Source organism: Xyrauchen texanus, chromosome 25, assembly GCF_025860055.1.
Source record: "Xyrauchen texanus isolate HMW12.3.18 chromosome 25, RBS_HiC_50CHRs, whole genome shotgun sequence".
Taxonomy (NCBI): Eukaryota; Metazoa; Chordata; class Actinopteri; order Cypriniformes; family Catostomidae; genus Xyrauchen; species Xyrauchen texanus.
The window spans coordinates 36,882,282-36,903,026 of record NC_068300.1 but is presented as its reverse complement, the minus strand read 5'-3'; the positions used below and the strand labels follow the sequence as shown (position 1 = coordinate 36,903,026).

The 20,745-nt window shown below is 38.2% G+C and overlaps 1 protein-coding gene across 8 annotated transcripts in view; it reads left to right on the top strand.

Annotated features, from left to right (window-relative positions):
• LOC127618368 (utrophin-like) overlaps positions 1-20,146 on the top strand; it is a 269,333-nt gene extending 249,187 nt beyond the window's left edge. For 7 of the 8 annotated variants that reach the window (XM_052090759.1, XM_052090757.1, XM_052090758.1 and 4 more), the window contains 6 exons: positions 5,265-5,489; positions 6,446-6,659; positions 13,114-13,183; positions 13,364-13,438; positions 16,417-16,442; positions 18,869-20,146. In XM_052090759.1, coding sequence (XP_051946719.1) covers positions 5,265-5,489; positions 6,446-6,659; positions 13,114-13,183; positions 13,364-13,438; positions 16,417-16,442; positions 18,869-18,877 — 619 coding nt within the window. In that variant the 3' untranslated portion in view covers positions 18,878-20,146. The remainder of the gene's footprint in view (positions 1-5,264; positions 5,490-6,445; positions 6,660-13,113; positions 13,184-13,363; positions 13,439-16,416; positions 16,443-18,868) is intronic. The other variant, XM_052090761.1, reaches the window with a different exon arrangement.
• The last annotated feature ends 599 nt before the right edge of the window (positions 20,147-20,745 follow it).

Below are 20,745 nucleotides of genomic sequence, written 5' to 3'. Positions count from 1 at the left end.
TTACTTTAAACTTCAAACTAAAATCACATTTTACTATCTAAAATAAGTGAATTTTAGGCCATGAACGGCTCATTTTTGTGACATTTTTGTTTATTGCATTATATGAGCATTCCAAATGAACTCCAACCATCTAACTGAGCCGCACTGCGGACCACACTCAGAGCAGATCCTTAAGAGTGCATGAAGATGTACCATTCTGATGCCCTGTGATGCACGGCACGTCTGGGGAGGTCCGTGCCAATCTCCTGTTAAAATACAAGCAAGGATTTTGATAGTTAACACAGCGCTCCGGTTTAACTTTGAGTTAACCTTCACATAGTGGCAAATGTTCTTATTCATTACAGGTTCATAGACAGTGTTAATGGAATATTCTGGATTCAGTACAATTTAATCTCACATTCAATCGACAGCATTTGTGACAATGTTGATTACCACAAAAAAGTATTTCTTCCTCCTTTTCTTTAAAAGAAAAAGCAGTGAGGTTTTACAGTGAGGCGCTTACAATGGAAGTGAATGTGGCCAATTGTTTGAGGGTTAACACAGAAATGTTTGGTTATAATATTATAATGTACTTGCATTCATTCTTCTGTGAGCTACAAAGTTGTTTAATTGACATTTTTACAGGCGTTTTGGGGTTGGTTGACATTTACATTGTCGTGGTAACGAAGTTGTACAGTTGGCTGTAACTGTACACAGAAAACACAGGTTTGCAAGTGATTTTATCACACTAAATATCACACATGTTTAATCTCATATCCTTTATGTCTTGTGGTTTTACTTTCGAAACAGTGAGTATTTTAATGTAAAAAAATTGGCCCCCATTCACTTCCATTGCAAGTGCCTCTCTGTAAACCTCGACTTTTGCTTTTTTTGTTTTTTAAAGAACGGAGGAACGAGTCAAGATACATTTTTGTGATATTATGCTGTCGATTGAATTTAACTTGTATTGTACCCAGAACATTCCTTTAATGACACACAGTGATTATGTATGTAGAGTTGACAGAATGAAGAAACATATTTTCAAACAGTCCTACAGACAGAAACTCAAAGGTAATATAATATCATATATTAGCTAATCAGGCTGGATGGGTTCTAAAAACAACTGTAAATGTCAAATGGACCAAGAATAAAGTTTTCCAAAAAGAGAATTTGGTCGAAATTTGGAAATCGTATATTCCTATTTTATTATATGATTCCAAGTACAATATGAATAAATGACATCTTAAGTTGTATAAAACACACACACACACACACACACACACCTATTTTTCAATTATTTGTCATAATCATGGCAAGCTCTAAAACAGACATTTAATCCTCATAATCGTGAAAGCCCTAAAAAAAATATAATTTTTCACCATAATGGCAATTAATCGTCAGACAAAGTTCATAATAGTGACAGAACTGCAGATAATAAATAAGCCTCATAAATTCAGATAAAACAAAAAAACATCATAAACTGCTGTGGCAATAGACAAGTTAAGCATTTATATTACAAAAAGTGGCTTTAAATGTGTTTATTTCCATATTTGAACGTAACCCCTCCCTCTGGTGTACTTAAATTTTTGGTCGATGTACTCATGCCTCAGATGGGCAATTTTGGGGCATCTCACTTTGGTTGCATCCATCTCGCTAGTTTTCAGCACCACTAGTCATGAGCGCTGTATTTTAAGAATGCTGTTTCTAGTTTGAAAATCCACCTTGATGTCACTGTTGTTCTCTTTCATTTTGAGCGCAACTAAAGGCTGTGCTGCCGGCTTGTTGGAATTTATAGATTTGTAGTTTTGAACGCATGTAATTTCATATAATTAATAAAAAAATGAACGTTAAATTGACAGACCTACATTAAACATGTTCTGATTTATTGTTATTGTGCCATTGCGCAGCATTTTTGCTTGCAGAGTGGACAGACAAATGAATTGATGAACAAAAATCTGCACAAGCAAATGAAATGTCAGATGAAGATGGTTATATAAACATGTTATGTACTTAAGTAGTCAGTTATGTCATTGTTCGGCTCTCAAGTCTGTGTGAAAATGGTCCGGTTCTGAGAGGTTAACGGATCCCCTGGCTCCGAAATCAGCACAATTTTGGTGGAAAAGGTGTATTCGAGTAGTAAAATGGATCAGCTTTGCTACTGTGTGTGAGTTAGACAGGTAGAGTGAGTAATGGGTCGATAACAAGGAGACGGTGAGTGAATTTGGCTCCTGTCACACACTCTCCATGACTTTGTCTAGCTAATGGACCTGCTGAGAGCTCAGTTTCTTTTGGCAGCTTCAGATTTCATCTATTGACAAAAACAAAAAGCATTGTGTGAAATGGGGAGGAGCAATTGGACAGTCTAGAAGAAGAGAAATTAAGACAAAATATGTATTGAGTGAAGAAGGAAATGGAAAGAGTTGAAACAAAGTGAAGGAAGTACAGTAGAGGAATATGGTAAAAGCGAAAGACCAATGTTATTTAAGAAGAGATAAATTAACAAAAAATTGTTTGAAGGACTGCAGTCTTTGCCTCCTATGTTGAGGATGACCACTTTGAGAGGTAACCATTCGCTGATAAAAACCCGAAACACTCGTGATACACAAATGAAGACCAATGCATTGCTTGCTTGAGGTCCATCTGTACATATTTAACTCGTTGTCCTGCTTTGCTGTGGTGTAACAAACCTCAATACTCAAGGGGGCGAAAGTTACCTTCACATTTTTGTTACAGGTACCTGTAAAAATGTCAACAGTTTAACTTGCTTAGCCAGATTCTCTTCAAAATGTTTATCCACATTGCACGAGTTGAAATAGAAAACTGACCATTGAAGAAGACTAATACTGCTCTCCCATTTTGGACCAACAAACGACCAGCTAAAAACCAACTATCCAACCAAACTCTGTATTTTAGTGCAAATGAATCATGCCTATTTGGACAGCCCTATATTACATGCACTCATTCCTGAAAATGGTTTGAACAAAACATTTTTGTTTACTATTGTATGACAAACAATATCGTGTGTCGTCATTTAACGTTCAATGGAAAATGTAGAGTATGTTTTCAGCCCAAAGTGGAATAAGAGCATGCACACATCAGATTTTTTTATTTTTTTGCTGAATAGAGGGGTAGAGGAAGATGAAGAAGGAAAGAAGGGAAAAGTAGATGTGAGTCATCAGGGAAGTTTAGCCTGTGATGGTGTTTGAGATTTAATCTGACGGCTGGGAAACAGAGACTTGACTGATGCTCTCTAGAAACACACATGACTCCTGGACTCATTCATCTCTTTCCCTTCCTCTTTCTTCCTCCTCTAACTCTTCTCCCTTCTACTCCCATTCATCTTCCAGTGCTACTTTGTCCCTCCACCCATTATTATTTTGTTCCAAAGCTGCTTTGTCCTCTTTTTCCTCCTCATCCTTCCTCCTCTTCCCCTTCTCCTTCCACTTATTATTATTAGTTTCTCTTCATCATTTCTTTACCTCTACTGCTTGTTCCTTTTCTTCTTACTCTTCTTCTACTTTTTTTTTCCTAATTTGCTTTCCACTTCTTCTTCTTCTCATTTTCCTCTTTTTCTTCTTGTGCTGCTGGTTCTTCTTTCTCTTCCTCTGTTCTTCTTCTTCCTCGCTGCATCAATTCTTCTTCCCCTCTTTTTCTTCTTCTGCTGCTGTTCCTTTTTTCTCTTCCACTGATTCTTCTTGCTTTCTTCTTCTGTTCCTCCTCCTCTTTCTCCCTTCTTCTCCCTCTTATTCTTCACTTCTTCTATCAATTCCACTTTTTATTCCTATTCTCCTCCTTCCTCTTCCTCTTTTTATTATTCTCTTTTATCCTTTTCTTCCTCCTTCCCTTTTCTCTTCCTCTTCCCTTTTTTCTGCTTCTCCTCCCGCCTCTTCTCCTTTGTCACTGTCTTTCTTTTTCTCTTTTTCCTCTTCTCCTTCTTCCTCTTATTATTATGAATTAAGTTGTCATTATTCTCCTACCTCTTTTCTTCCTCTTTGCTTTTCCCTTTTCGTCTTATTCTTCTGCATTCTTTGTCTTCCTATTTCCAAATAAATTTGGGGGGTACTTGACCGCCATACAAAATCTTTACCTCTGTTCTGTTGCTGCTTTGAAAACACTGCTATTGCCTATAGATATCCAATTCAGGTTCTGTCTTCTGTGTTCCAGCCATGCTGCAGAGTGTCTGATCTGTTTATTCAGCATCTGCTAGTGTTGGCAGGTTGTTAGCTGGACCCTGTGATGTAGAGCCCATGTAATCTACTTGATTACACTTTGTGTGTGTGCATCCAAATGAGCGTTTGATTCAAAGCACACACACTCCAGGGAGGATGTGAACACACACCTGAGTCTCATTGTCCACACATCTGTTTTGACATCACACTACAGCTCCTAAACCTCCTCTTCCATTTTCACAGTCAGCCTCACTTTCAACTGTCTGCTTTTCAAATCTCACAATACCCAGTGTTGGCACCCCACTGCAGCGCAGAACATCTTAATTATGTCTCTCTGTCTATGTTACAGCACTCTCCCAATCCGTCTGTTTTTATTTCCAAGCAGCACTAATACCATTGCTCATACTTGTGTTTAGGGATTTAAACAAACCCCTAACTCCAGGTCTCAAACTTTGGCAAGGAGCCACACATGGACATGAATGAAATGTCAAATCAAGCTGCTCTTTGAAAAGATGTATGCTGTTTATTTTCTAAGTTATTAGACTTACAATATACACCTGGTGGAGGATAAAATAGGCTAAAATTTCCAACAGTATAAATGTGCATTTAAGAAGGGACCAAACACCAAAAAGTTACTTGTAGGGCCGTTGTCTTCAAGTCTTGTGTGTGTGTGTGTGTGTGTGTGTGTGTGTGTGTGTGTGTGTGTGTGTGTGGCGTGGGCAAGCATCACTGTTTCTTTGGCTCATACTTGAGGTGTGGGTGTTTGAACAAACCTATAATCCTAAATATTAAACTTCGGCATGCAGATACTGTGGCTTGTTGAAGAGCGGTGTACTTAAGCGATCAGATTATTTTCGCCTGATAAAATGGGCAAAAATCCTACATGCGTACATTAGAGGAGGGATTTGAACATTTCTAGGTACCATATCATAGAGATATGAGGATGGGCTCTTTTGAATTGGTCCAGTAAACAACAACCTAGAGACCACATAGCGGCGTCCTGACAATCCCCCTAGCATCATGGCAGCGAGATTAGTATAGTCAAGTACCACCCACGTTTTCTTCAGACAATGTAAAATGTATTTTCTCAAACTATCTCTCTCTCTAATTCCATAGGGATGAGGAACATGCTCTAATCCTGCAGTACTGTCAGACTTTGGGAGGGGAGGTCTCATCCTTCAGCCAGCCCCAAAGCCCTGTCCAAATCCCCAGGAGCACCACCCCTAATGTTCATAGCCCTTCCTACCTGCTTCAGAGCCCTACCCAGATTCTGCAGGCAGTGGAGAGGGAGGAGCGAGGAGAGCTGGAGCGAATCATAGCACGACTTGAGGAAGAGCAGCGGTAGGTTACAACTACTTAGTGTCTACTTTATAAATGTTGATGGTTTAGTGCAGACTTGCTTTTCTGTCCCCCATAGAAATCATTAAAGGGATTGAACACTCAAAAATGATATTTTTTCTTAATGTTAAGCAGAAAAAAAGCCTCAGTCACCAGTCAATTTCATTGCATCTTTTTCCACACACATTGCCATACTTAAAAATGTATACATTGATTGCACTGTAACAGAAGTTTAATTATTTCTTGCTGGTTTGGGTTGGTGTGGTTGTGCATTTGATTAGTTGCAACACTGTGTCTGGCTGCAGTTCCCCATGGCTTCACTTTTCTTCACTGCCTTTCAAACCCAGAACATAAAAGAACCTGATCACCGTCCAACAGTCATAACTCAGACCTGCAATAAACATAGAGCCCAAACAAATGCCCAAAGCTGGCATTCAGTGTTGCTGGAAAATAGGGATGGTTGACTAGATGACTAGTCGTCCAACAACAGAATCTAAGAAGTATATATTTATGTATGTATATGTTTGTAATTTAAATAGTTTTTTGGTGGGGTTTTAACTAGTATGTTGACAGCATGCTGTGCTTTAGCTGTTTGACAGTTTGAACATTAAAACCCTCTCGGAAAAGTAGTATCTTTAAATGTATCCCTTTTAAAGTGCTGCGTCTCGCATTTCATAATTTGTGCATCCCAACATGAGCATTGTGTTTTTCTTAACGTAGTAAACCTGAAACCAGCCTTATTATACAGGGACGAATTGTATAAGACAAATTTGGTGACTAGTTGTTCAGGCAACCCACTGATTGGTTGATTTTAAATACAAAAAGTAAGTATACAAAACTGCACAAATACAACAGGCTCAGATGTTTACAAAGGGAATTTCAGAATTTTGCTTTTGTTTACCTTTTATTTGTTTCTTTCTGTCACCTTCCTGGCTCTCTTTGTCTCTCTCTCTGATCAGGACCCTACAGAGAGAGTATGAGCAGTTGCAGAAGCAGCACGGTCAGCCTAGCACAGGGGCTGTTAGAGGGGCCTCTGAGGAAGCTGATCTGTTAGCCGAAGCTAAACTCCTGCGACAGCACAAGGGACGACTGGAGGCCCGCATGCAGATACTAGAGGATCATAACAAACAGCTGGAGTCCCAGCTCTACCGACTACGCCAACTATTGCATCAGGTAACACACAGTCTTGTTACTTTTTATTATTGGCATAAGGTCCGGCATAATCACTCTGCTGCTTATTCTGGCCAAGAACCTCCCAATTAGACAAGAAGAGACCATCTGATCTATATATAAAAAAAGATCAACTATAGTTAACTTTTTACAATGTGCCGTTCGGATATAACTTTTAAATGAGTTTGACTCCCTAAAAACGTGCGTAAACCAACCTATCAAATTGGAACTGCGACTTAAGCCAGCAATTGCCATTTGTTTTGCAATATGCAAATATCAAATAGTCATGATCAGTCTCATAGGTATGCCATTTGAGGGTGAGACTAGCATTCACCTGTCTCAGGTTGAATTCTGGGTCTACAACACTGTATAAAGTGCTATGGATCCGTCCTTGATTTTATGGAGTAACGGGCAGTGCCAGCTAGTCCAACAGTCACCAATAATGTCATGAATCAAACATAGGCTCATTCAGAGAATCCAGATTTAGTGTAACAGGGATTTATTGCATCTCCTGAGGAGCTGATTTACTGCACTGAGCCTTGGTTTAGCCAGATGGTCTTGTCAAAGGCTCTTAGCTAAATAAACAGTGTAACTTAATTTCCAAAAAGGCAAACACAGGGATTTTCCTGTCAAAAAATACATTTTGGTAGCTTAAGAACCATGCATATGTAACTGGTCCTGCTCGACCCGCTCTGAGCGGGATTCTAACCGGGGTCTCCAGCATGCGAGGCTGGCACGCTAACTAGGAGGCTAAAGGCTATAGCCCCTTGCGTCAGTAGCTAGTGCATTTCTTGAGGCCAGGTGAGTGAGGTTTACACATTGCACAGCTACCTACCACCTGGATACTGTTACACTCGCCCCCCTAAGCCTCACTCCCATCCGGGTCACAGCACCCTTGCAACCGGTCATGCTTGATGGATACATGAGCTTATCTGTCAGCACTAAATGCGTTAGAGCGCCACCGACATTTTAGATCAGTATATTGTGTGAAAAAATATTTCATTCTGCCATCTATTGGAATAAAATTTGACTTTTCTAGGTGAATATTATTTAAAATATTATTTATGATTAATTGTAGTATTTTGCTTTCTATTTGGGGGGTTCTCTGAAAGATTAGACAATTTTATTGCAATTAGTTGACAGTATATGTGAATGGTGAGCTTTTTAATTTGAGTGTGAAAAAGTGTGAGCGGCAGCCCAAAAAGGCACCAGAGTAAAAGGGGTTATCTGTGGTATTTGTAATAGTAACACCATAACCACATGTAAGAAATGTATATTACGTTTATTCATTTGGCAGAAGCTTTTAAGACCGTACATGGTTCCTCATTACAATAGTCAGGTCAGTATAAATGTGGTTTTGATAAAATATTATAGAATAGTAGGCTAAACACATTAGAAGCTATTAGTACAACTGCCATAGATTTAATAAAAATATACTTCCTCATTTACTGAATAGATTACAGTATTTACCACACAAACAATTTTGCCAAACAAATAATGTATAAGCTATGCAGTTCAGCTGGATGCATGACACAGTCATCTTTGGAGAAAAAAATTGCATCAAAAATGCTTTAAATATATTTATATATATGAAGCATGCAAATTAGACTTTCATTTCAAGGCAGAAGGACAGAAAAACTGTGATTCACATGGAAAAGATACCTTTTATTGCTTGTTGCTGTATGGTGTCTGGTTAGGATTACAGTAACTGTTTGTAATATTAGATTAACCACAAGGGTTCATTTTTTGCAATGGATATGTGTAAACACTACTCAAAATAGCAGGGAATAAGGTCCACAATAAGCTATTAGCCTAAATAGACCTTCAAATGAAAAAATCACTCACATTAAGGTCAAATAGAAATAAAACGTCACTGCCTGTATCTTCATATTCTTAACAGATGCAAAGATGAATACATTTTTTAAGTGGTAAAGCTCTGCCCTGCGAGGTTGACATTTCAACGGCAAACGCTTGTAGTGTCATGTGCCTGGAGATATACTACTGCTTTGGGAAGCTTTGATTTTTAAATTGTTTGGCATTTAAAATTATTGTTCATAAGTATGCACCCCAAAGCAAAAGTGAACAAAACATTGGCTTACACTTTATCAAGCGCTGAGTCTTTGCTAGGTGAAAAACACTCACAAAAACAACAATTCTGTTTTGTCTTTGCAACCTGAACGTTTTTAGAATGTTGAATCTTTGTGACACCTGCGCTAAAAAGGTAAATGCAGCACAACGAATGAAACAGAATGCAGACTTTTAAGAAATTTGTTTATAAAATGTAAAGTTCTTTTTAACTTGACACAATGTGGCGGTCCTGCTCGAGATGCTGGAAAAAGTGAGATGCAGTGCAATGGTCGAAGATGTTCGTCCAGCACGCTGTTTGCATAAAAGAAATATTGTAAAAACAGCGCAGATGCACAATAACCAGAGGTGGGCACAAATACATCAAAAACTATTTTGTTACAAAATACAAATACTGGCTCATGAAATGTAACAAAATAAAATACAAAATATTGATGTGAAAAATGTATTTAAATAAAATACAAGTAATTAGTATTTTGAAAATACCAAAATACTCCCACAATAATCTTAAGTCTTTTTTTTTTACTGAAAGATCAATAACACAAATATGAGAAATGTGTAAATTCAAAATGGCTAAGTAGCAAAATAAAAAAGTATGGGCATTTCACTAAATCTCTACAGGGCCTGAAAGGTCAATAACAGAAATAGTAGCAATAACACAACTATGCTACAAAAGAGAAAACTAAACCATTGTCATTTAGGCTAGTTGTTTTTAAGTACAACCAACTTCTCCAATAATTCAGGAGTTAATCCCTTCTATGAGGGCGGTAGACCATGCCTGCAAAAGAAAAGAGACGCTCAACTGGGGCTGATGATGGCAGAGTGGTGTTGAATCTCACGAAGAGCAGCTTGATTAGTGGATACTGAGTCCAGTGAAGCCAGGTCCTTTCTGGGGTCCTCCAGGAAGTGAAGGGTCTCTAACTCTGCTTTGCTGTGGCTTGGTAAGACCTCTCTGTCCATCTGGTTGTCGATTCCTGTTGAGAGTGAAGACAATAGAATCAGAAAAAACAAACATTGTTATTCATATACTTTCATACACAAGGTAACAATATGACATATGAATAACTTCTCATTTAATGATTAACACCTGAAATTGCTGTTTGCTACAAGCCTTCTGAAGTGGATACATTTTCTCCTTACCTTGATCAGAAAAGACAAAGAATTCATCTTCATTCTCCTCAGTGGTGCTTGAGCTTGTTGCTGCAGCATCACACTCTGACAGAAGACCAAGCTCTTCAGCTGCGTGCAGAATGAGTTGATGTATCCTCTTCTTCTCACATGTTAGTCTCAAAGGCAACCACCTCATCTTGAAAAATGGATGTGTTACTGTAGCAAGGATGGCTTCGTTTACATACGTCTTCAGCTGCAGGAAGTTGCTGAACCTCCTCTCAAAGCCAGCTAAGGTAGCTTGCAAAATGTGTGAGCAGTACCGCAGGTTTGAAGCTTGCAGGTCTTGCAATTTAGCTTGGACAGCAAAGAGAGTCGGTAAAAGCTCACCATAGAAACATGCATTTTGCCCTTGAAGGCGATCTATCGAAATGGCAATAGGCTTCAACACTCTGCAATATTCCTCAATGAAGTCAAGTTCCACTTCTCTGAATAATGGAAGTTGCAAGGCAGTCATGATCTCAGGAAGCTTCTCACGAAGACATGCCAACTGACTCAAGCAGTCATACAGAGAATTCCACCTGCAAATGCAGGGTGTCTTGAGTTGCTGGTCAATCAGTTGGCTTAGCATCTCAGCACTCTTTGGTCTGCCAGATGCAGTCCATAGGGCTGAGCACTTTGCCATGGTTGAGTGATTAAGTCTAGAGAGAGTTGGATTCTCTTTGATTGATTTCTTAGCATCAGTTGTTGAGACCAAACTCAGTGTGTGTGTGGCACACCTGATGTGAGGTGGTAAAATGATAGAACACCCTGACGTTTCTTCTTCTTCGGGATCTATGATGACGTAGGACAGATCACGTTCCTGCTCTTCAATTTCATCTTGTCCATCCGATACTACACAGATATTGAACTCTTCAAACGCCTTTACGAAGTTGGAGGCATTATCAGTAACTGTAGCCACAATCATTTCTGTAGTCAGTCCATACTCTGTGTGAATTTCCTCCAAAAGCTCTGCTATACGGCTGTATGTATGAGGGCTGGGAAAGCGTCTGCACGCTAAGAGCAGCTGATTCTCTTTTAAGTGTATCTCTATGTATCCAGTGTACAGTTACACCCATATAACTGGTCTTTTTGTTGACCAGATATCAGCAGTTGTACAAACATGCTTTAAGTTTTTAAGTGTCTCCTTCAGGTTTGTTGTCTTTGCAGTAAATTCATCATCAATTCGTCTTCGGAGAGTTCTTCTGGACATGACACCAGCACCTGGGCAAAGTCCCTGCACTAAGTCTGTAAATTCTTTCTGTTCAACTGTGGCTAATGGGTACATTCCTTTGACAATAAAGGATGTCACAAGGGAGTCAATTTTACTTTGTGGTACTGATAGGCCAACGTGACCAAACAGAGTAGTCTGTGTCAACGATGTTTTGGCTCTCTTTTGTTGTCCACTGGTACATTCCTTTTTGTAATCGTCAAATGCCCTTAATTTCTCAGGATGCTTTAGTCTCAAATGTGTCTTAAAGTTTGATGTTGCTTGATGCGAGCCACATATGATTGCTTTTTGGTTGTGCACAGCTGACACTCAGCTTCTATCTTTCCACTTGGAATTTGAGATACTATTTTGAAGAATGTCCCATCCAATATGGCACACTTTATCCCTGTGGTACCTTCATCTGTTGCTGTATCATCCTGGCACAGTTCTGATGGGTTGTGATCTTCACTCATCTCGGATGTCTTGCATTTCAAACTAAATGGTAAAAAATATTATTGTTAGATTATCAGTTGCAATTTACAGCCATAACTCAAATTACTACACACCAAAGAATAAGCTCTATTAATAAAACATTTAGCCAGAATGAAATCTATTCACTTTAAATCAATTACTTCTTCATAATTAATACAGGAAAATGCACACCATATTGCTTTACTGAATGTACATTAAATTAATGCCTTTATGCCTACTACAGTAGGCCTATAGCCTGACCTTTAAAATAGATTTTGAGAGTGGTATATATATTATTCTCCCGAGACCCCTACCTCACTAGGTATTCAGCTCATTAGCTCAGATCAGTGGAGAACTAACGTTACTGCAGAAAATGTTGGGGATAGGCTAGTACCCCAGGGGAAAAAATAACAGACCGAGAATTTTCAGTAACAAAATAAAAATACAATTTTAATCATAATATATATGATTAATCAGATTAATCATAATATGTGTGGGTTTGTTTTACACACGAGACTCTAACTGCCCTGACCGCGTATGCCTTTTCCATAGTAGAATCGCTGCGTCTGCTAATTACTGAAAAACAATAAGATTGATGATTATTTTATATTTATATTTAATATTTATACAATACTTCTCATATGTAATAAGTTTAAAAGCGTGTAAAAACTGCAGATGGATGTTATATTGTGAACGCTTGCTTAGCATGGAGATTTCAGTGGAGTTACGACAGACGCGCTGTTTCATATAGGTAGGGCCTATGATGTCCTTTTATGAATGACAACAGTGCATTGATCTCATAATGCACAATTATTTTCTCTATAATGCCGTTCAGTGTGCAATATGTGTGTGTGTGTGTGTGTAGACTGTATATTTTTCACAAAACACTTTACCTTAATGCCGCTTTTAAGACGAGCAGCGCCACGTCTTCTCCAGTGTTCAAAACTCATTCACTTCTTGGAGGGAGCCCGGGCTACAGGGTGTCACGTGATTTTCGTGCATCTAACCTGGACATTGCCTTTGCCAACAACATCAGACCGAAAATATGGCAAAATCTTTTACTATGGTGATTTTTCTTAAGTATTTAAGTATTTGAAATACTCTAAATACACTCCCTCAAAATATTTTGTTACAAACTACATTTTATTTTTTTCCACACCTGCAAAATACAAATTACAAAATACACTAAAGTAATTAAATACGTATTTAAAATACATTTAATTGAAATACTGCCCATGTCTGACAATAACACACATGTAAACAACCCCTAACTTGCCCTATTCTTGAAATCTGACCTGAACCAGCCCGGTTCTCAGGTACTCTCTGGATTGGATCGGGTTGAAGACCTCCATTGCATGTCCCTAGTTAGGACACAGTGTGACATTTCTGGACAGTTTTATTTCAAACGGAGTAACACTATCACCAAAAAAAATATTGATATAATGGTTAATCTGTTTGATATTTGATGCTGGTTGTAAGTTTCTCAGTATCAGTTATGAGGAGAGTTATGTTGTGATTTGAAATAATGCTTATCTCTTTCTCTAGCCTGACTTAAATGGCATGTCATCATCCAGCTCTCTCCATCAGGATGCAGCAGGACAAACCGAACTCCCAGGTAAACACGCGTGTATACATGCAGTTATACTGATGGTACTACACTCACTTCTATATCTTCTAATCTGTTGAGTGTATCATGTGTGTGTGTGTGTGTGTGTGTGTGTGTGTGTGTGTGTGTGTGTGTGTGTGTGTGTGTGTGTGTGCGTGTGCGTGTGCGTGTGCGTGTATGTGTTCTCAGATGAGTGTTTTAACAGTAGCTCTGAACTGGCTGAAGTTATGGAACAAATTAACCACAGTTTTCCTGCATGCTCTTGTAAGTCTAACGCTCTGTCAATCTGTCTCAAAGCATGTGAACTTATACTTAACTCTCTTCTGGATTTATTTTACTTCTATCTTTATTTCCCATTGTATAACAAAAAGTCTCTGGTCACATCCCAGTTTGCATACTCTACTACGCCTTAAACCCAAAGTGTACTTCGGCTGTGTGTGCGTCACCTGTGCAAATGCTGGCTGTACAAAACGAGTGTCACAAAGCAGTTGTAGTGTGCACATGTTGAATGCATTCCTATTCGTTCGCGGTCAGAAAAGTATACTCCCAAAGGCAATGCGGTCGACTGGGCTAGGCGATCCGGAATGCTCAAAAGTAATACCTAGGCCTTTAGGGTGCTTACACACTATAGAAAGCTCTGGCAGAGTGTTTGATATAAAAAATGCGTAAGATGTGTTTTGAGGGTGCGAAAAGAGCCAGGTCAGTTTGAAATCAAGTGGGAATACAGGAAATTGCACGTAGATGCAGTGTCCTTTTCTATTTGGTTAATGGAGGCTATAGCTGGCATTAATTGATTGTCTATGTATGCCGGGTATGAGACAAGGAAACAAATAGAATAATATTAGCGTAGACTCCATTCACTTTAAAGCAGTGTTATAGAATATGAGAATTTATTGAGAAAGTCTTTAGTCTAGACTTAAACTGAGAGAGTCCCTAACAGTGTTCGGAAGACTATTCCATAGCTTAGGAGCCAAATAGGAGAAGGATCTACCACCTCCTGTGGATTTTGATATTCTTGGTATTATTACAGGCCAGAATTTTGCATTTGTAGTGAACATGATGGATTATAGCATGATAGAAGGTCACTTAAGTACTGTGATGATAAAACTGGGCTGATTATGATCATATTTCTTGGTTCTTGTCAGCACTCTAGATGCTGATTTTTGAACCAACTAAAGTTTTATTTAACCTGCAGGAAATCCACCCAGTAATGCATTACAATAATCTAATCTTGAGGTCATGATGCATGAATTAGATTTTCAGCTTCAGAAAAGAGAGCATGTGTCATAACTTGAGGTTGGAGAATGCTGTTCTGCAAACATCGGAAATGGATAGATTGCTATCAAATATAACACCTAAGTTCTTAACTGTAGAAGACGATGTAACGAGTAACAAATTATATTCTAGCATCTTATTTTTAGAGGTTTTTGGTCCAATAATTAATACTTCTTTTTTTTATTGACTAGCCATCCAGTCTTTGATATTATTGATACATCAACTTGATCTGAAAATTCAAAAGTGTGTAGCGGTCGGATAAATAGGACCTAAACCATGCCCACAAATGCCAACATAATGTTAACGTAGAGCCTCGTACATGTAGCATATCATTTGATTTCTTCAAATAACGTTTATGATCTATAATTTTTCTACTCGTCCAATTGTCTATAAATCCTATGCTATTCTCTGGAAACCCCTCAGTGACTAATCTACTTTATATTTCATCACTGCAAAATGACATCGTTTTTTCAGTTCACACACCTCTTTAACCTTATCTATAGTGATCTCCGACTGGCAAAGCTGGACATTATTAGTACCGACGTCAATAACAATCTTCGAAAATCTACATTTAGCATTAGCCAGTACTTTTACGTTTGCTCTGATGTCAGGCGCTCTGGCCCCCGGGACACATCAGATAATGGCAGCTGGAGTCTCGGTTTCCACATTCCATGATACAGTCCCCTCTCTTTAAACAAAGAAAAAGTCGTTAAAAACTTCTCTTCTACAAAAGAAAACATTTGTGCAATATTACCTGAAAAAGCATGCAAGGATGCACACTTTGAAAATCCACTAGACAGTACAGCATACTGTTTAGGCCTTAATATGATTGCATACTATATAGGATGTATAGTATGTAAATTGGGATGCAACCTCTGTCTTATACTGTTTTGTCTTTCTTTCTCTTATTTTGGATATAGAGATACCCAAATTGAATTGGACCTTCCTCTAGGGCAGGGGCCAGCATTTTATCATTCCTTATGATCATGCAGCATGTTTTCATGAGCTGAATGGGAGGCTAAACACTATTAAGTGTAACAAATCTGTGGTATAGTCAACAGATGAGCTCAGCATGTGCTAACCATTGTCACATCACAAATAACAAATGGCATTCCATGTCTAAAAGTTTGCCGACACCTGCTGCAAGATTACACATTAAGCAACTTGTGAAAACTTGTGAAATTTTTCACTGAAATCCATCTGCATAGTTAAAAATCCATTCCAATCTGGCTCTCTTTCTGCACATAAACCCTCCTTATCACCGACATCCCAGAAACTCTCAGGCTCAGACTGCAGCCTCCCCGTCTTACACCTGTCAGTCTGCCAAACACGACACCATTCTGCCTTTCAGAATGACCCCATTCCTTTAGTCTCAATTTGATTCAGTATTATGTTTGAATAATCGATACTGTTCCTCAGAAAAGCACAAAGTAAAAACTGTAGAGATGGATTGTTTTATAGAACGACTTTTAAAGGTATTTTTATGACTCAGATGTGAATGATAAGATTCTGTTGTTATTGTTCTACCTTTAAATTCCTTCCAGAACTTGCATTGTTAGCTAAAAATTGTCTGAACAATATCGATTTTGCCCATTGTCATTTTACTGTATTGGGCCCTTGTGTGCTCTGACATTGGGTCTGGGAGAACATATAGGGCCATTTCTATGTTTTTTAGTTTGAAGGGAGAGATTTAATGAAGGACACAGGGACAGGTGATATGAGTGCCAGGAGCATCTCAGTTTTGTTTGCTGTTGCCTTCCCGTAGGAGTTCATTAAAGCAGTTCACTCAGTGTTCTGAAGAGCAAAATCCAATGGGTTTGAGGATGAACACCCTAAATGAAAAGTTCGGGCCATATTGTGGAAAGTGTGCATATGTTGGTATTGACAAGACTGTCGTGGATAATATAGCTATTATGTTGTTCTAACAGTCTCTTTTTCTCTTTTTCGTTCTTTGTTGGATTCTCTAGCTTCAAGTGTGTTGTCAAGACCCAAGGTAAGCCTCGCCATTCCTCACCAAGTTACAGCGTTACAATTAAAAAAAAGATTACATTAGAAAAGTGCAAAAATAGAAATATTATCACTAGTGGTCTCAGACGTTTGAACCCACTGTATAAAGAAACTATCAAATCCACCTGCAGATGAATCTCTCCAGACAGGACATTTTTTACTCCATTAGTTTGCCTGGTCCAGTTCAGTTACATTATCAATCATGTTCTAATTACCAAGAATAATTCCTGAATTAATATTTAATTGGTGTTTGTTTATATGAGTCATCATTGGAAGTAAACATCTTAGTAATGAGCTGGTATACAAACATCCATTAAAGCCAATAGATTGGTATCTCCATGCGTGACATGTTTTTGTGATTTATTGATCGTTTATGAGGAACGCCTGATTTTATTTTAAAGTGGTGGGGTTGGAAGTGTTTACTTTGTTAACATGTGAATTGCTGGTATGATTGGGAAATTGAAAACTGGTTATTTTTCAAAACCGGTTCAGTATGTTAAATGAAAAACTCTAACCAACGGATTTTCATGACGTTCGGTTACATTAGCAGTTCTTCTGTGCTGATACACTACTAAATCTGCTGAAGTTGTCATTTTTAATCAATTTTATCAATCTAACCACCCACTGAATCTGTCAGAGTGGTTTTTGACTTACTCATTGAACCTCAAGTCATTAATTTCACCATGTCCTACACTTAATGAACTGTTACTATCTTACAGATACTTCAGAAATCCAAATTTAAGTTTAGCTATTTTTTTCTTCTTTTAGCTTTGAGGTCATCTGTATGCACATGTACTCCTAAAAGTTGAGAACCTAACTTTAAGGAGAATATTACATACACTTAGGTTGAAGTCATTGAAACTCATTTTTTAACCACTCCACAGATTTAATATCAGCAAAAAGTTTGGCAAGTCTTTAATGACATCTACTTTGTGCTTGACATAAGTCATTTTTCCATACATTGTTTAAAGACAGATTGTTTAACTTTTAATTGACTTTATCACAATGTCAGTGGGTCTGAGGTTTACACACACTAAGATATCTGTGCCTTAAAGCAGCTTGGAAAATTTCCAAAAATTATGTCAAGTTTTTAGCCAATTAGCCTTTTAGCTTCTCATAGGATGTGTACTGAATTGGAGGTGTACCTGTGGATGTTTTTATGGCCTACCTTCAAACTCAGTGCCTCTTTGCTTGACATCATGGGAAAATCAAAAAACATCAGCCAATACATCAGAAAAGAAATTGTGGACCTCCTCAAATCTGGTTCATCCTTGGGAGCAATTTCCAAATGCCTAAAGGTACCATGTTCATCTGTTAAAACAATAGTATGCAGAATAGATACTATTGAACCACGCAGCCATCATACCACTCAGGAAGGAGACGCTTTCTGTCTCTTAGAGATGAGCGTAGTTTGGTGCAAAAAGTGCAAATCAATCCCAGAACAACAGCAAAGGACTTTGTGAAGATGCTGGAGGAAACAGGAAGAGAAGTATCTATATCCACAGTAAAACAAGTCCAATATCGACATAAACGAAAGGCTACTCGGCAAGAAAGAAGCCACTGCTCCCAAACTGCCATAAAAAAGCCAGACTACAGTTTGCAAGTGCACATGGGGACAAATATCTTACTTTTTGGGGAACTGTCCTCTGGTCTGATGAAACGAAAATCTTACTTTTTGGCCATAATGACCATCATTATGTTTGGAGGAAAAAGGGTGAGGCTTGCAAGCCGAAGAAACTCCATCCCAACTGTTAAGCATGGGGGTGGCAGCATCATGTTGTGGGGCTGCTTTGCTGCAGGACGGACTGGTGCACTTCACAAACAGATGGCATCATGAGGAAGGAAAATGATGTGTCTATTGAAGCAACGTCTTCAACAAAGTCAAGGCACTGAAATGGCCATCAATAAAGCCCTGACCTCAATCCGATAGAAAATTTGTGGGCAGAACTGACAAAGCGTGTGCGAGTAAGGAGGCCTTCAAACCTGACTCAGTTACAGCAGTTCTGTCTGGAGGAATGGGCCAATATTCCAGCAACTTATTGTGAGAAGCTTGTGGAAGACTACCCAAAACATTTGACCCAAGTTAAACAATTTAAAGGCAATTCTACCAAATACATGTAAACAAATTGTATGTAAACGTCTGAACCACTGAAAATGTGATGAAAGAAATAAAAGTATTTTTATTGTTTATACTATTTTTCTGACAGGGAATGTTTTTATGATTAAATGTCAGGAATTGTGAAAAACTGAGTTTAAATGTATTTGGCTAAGGTGTATGTAAACTTCAACTGTAGATCAGATTTTCTCTTTTGGAAAAAAAGGTCCAAAATGTTATATGTATATATGTATGTATGTATGTATGTATGTATGTATGTATCACTTTTTACTGATTAATGATTACTTTGTTTCCAGGTGGTGTGAGAGTTGTCAGCAGAACAGCCCTTTGGAGAGCGCTGTCTAACTCAACAAGATTCCCAGCTGTTCCCTAGACAGACATGGACCCAAAGACTCTGGAACAGGACCACATAATTCATTTAAATGGCTATTACTACTGCGTCTGTCTGTACTATGCAATTGTACATTTGATTAACATGTAGATTGTATGTGAGGTGTATTTGCCTATTGTTTTAATACTCTGATGATTATTTGGGGTTATGGGGGCCATTTATCGTGTAACCTCTATGCTTTTATTTTTGCCTTCACCAGGAACCAAACTACTACATATTTCACAAGCAACTCATATCACCCCAATATCCATTGGCACATGTTGTGTTTCTACAGACGTGGTTGGTTACTAGTTTAATCAGAAATCTTAGTAAACAATTAGTTTGAAGACTAATCACGTTTTTGCATCTCAAAACAGTCTCAAAACCGCATGTTGCCCTAACATTGTTCCGTTATAGTTCTAGCCTATTTTGACACAGTTTGCCATAAATGGTCACCCTTTAAAGCATTTTGACATTCCAAACCTCACGGCTTTTCTAGAATGCACGCACAGATGTTTTACACAAATGCATACAAAACACCCTTTTGTGCCTATAAAGCATCCATTCCAGGAGAGAATAGAAGGCGATAGAGACCGTAATCCTCAAGATCATTTTGAAAGATTATATTATATATTTAAAAAAAAAGGACAAATGTGGTAAACATGGATTTTCAGAATGCTTGGCCCAAGATGATTTATCATTGTGTAGTATAGTTTTATAAGTAAATGTTTAAAAAAAAAAAACTTTAGAAGAAAGCCATGATTGCCTTGCTACCTCAGACTTGATCAATCATTCATTCATTCGTTTGGCGTGATCTGTACCGTTGTTTTTTGCATTAGTGTTGCAGTACAATCCCTGTGCGTGACTGTCGATTGTCCCAAACAAATACATTGTTCCAGCAGTTGTTCCACAAAATTGCACCTTATGTTAGTAAGATGCCCTAATGACTAGGTTGTGCTTTTCCCTTAATTTCCCAGCGGTCATCTCACTTTTCTACATGGTGTATTTGTGGTGTGCTACCTTTGGTGAGGCATTAGATCTTAACATGACTATAACAACTGACAAACATTTGAAGTTGATTCTGAACTAGTAAAGTCTCACTGTCACCAATGCTGTGCTGTTCTGACCCGAGATTAGTCCAATTAGACCAACCACACTACATGTAATGAGGTTCCATTTGTTTTATTTTAAATAAAGTTTTTATAATGATTGTTTTCTGTCTTGTCAGTTTTTGTCTTTCAAGGATTTGGAAGTGTTCAATGGTCAATGTGGTCAATGTTTGAACCAAAAATGACTAACAGCATTATAATATTTTGCATCTATAATGGGATTATTATGTACATTTCAGTTACTTAGAGTGGCAAAAAAAAGTATGTGAACCCTTTGGAATTAGATGGATGTCTGCATTAATTGGTCATAAAAAAAGTCACAAGTATAGACAAACACAATGTGCTTAAGCTAACGACACACACGATTATAATTAAACATGAAACATTCATACTGATGTGGAAAATGTAAGTGAATACTTAGATTTAATAACTGATCAATCCTCTTTTTTTTGTAGCAATAACCTCAACCAAGCGTTTCCGGTAGCAGCAGATTAGACCAGTAACACATTCTGAAGGGATTTTGGACCATTCTTCTTTACAGAACTCTTTCAGCTCAGCCATATTCTTAGGATGTTTGGTGTGACCGGTTCTCTTGAGGTCACTCCACAAAATCTCTATTGGGTTAATGTCTGGGCTCTGACTGGGACACTCCAAAAGGTCCATTCTGTAGTGGATTTACTTCGATGTTTAGGGT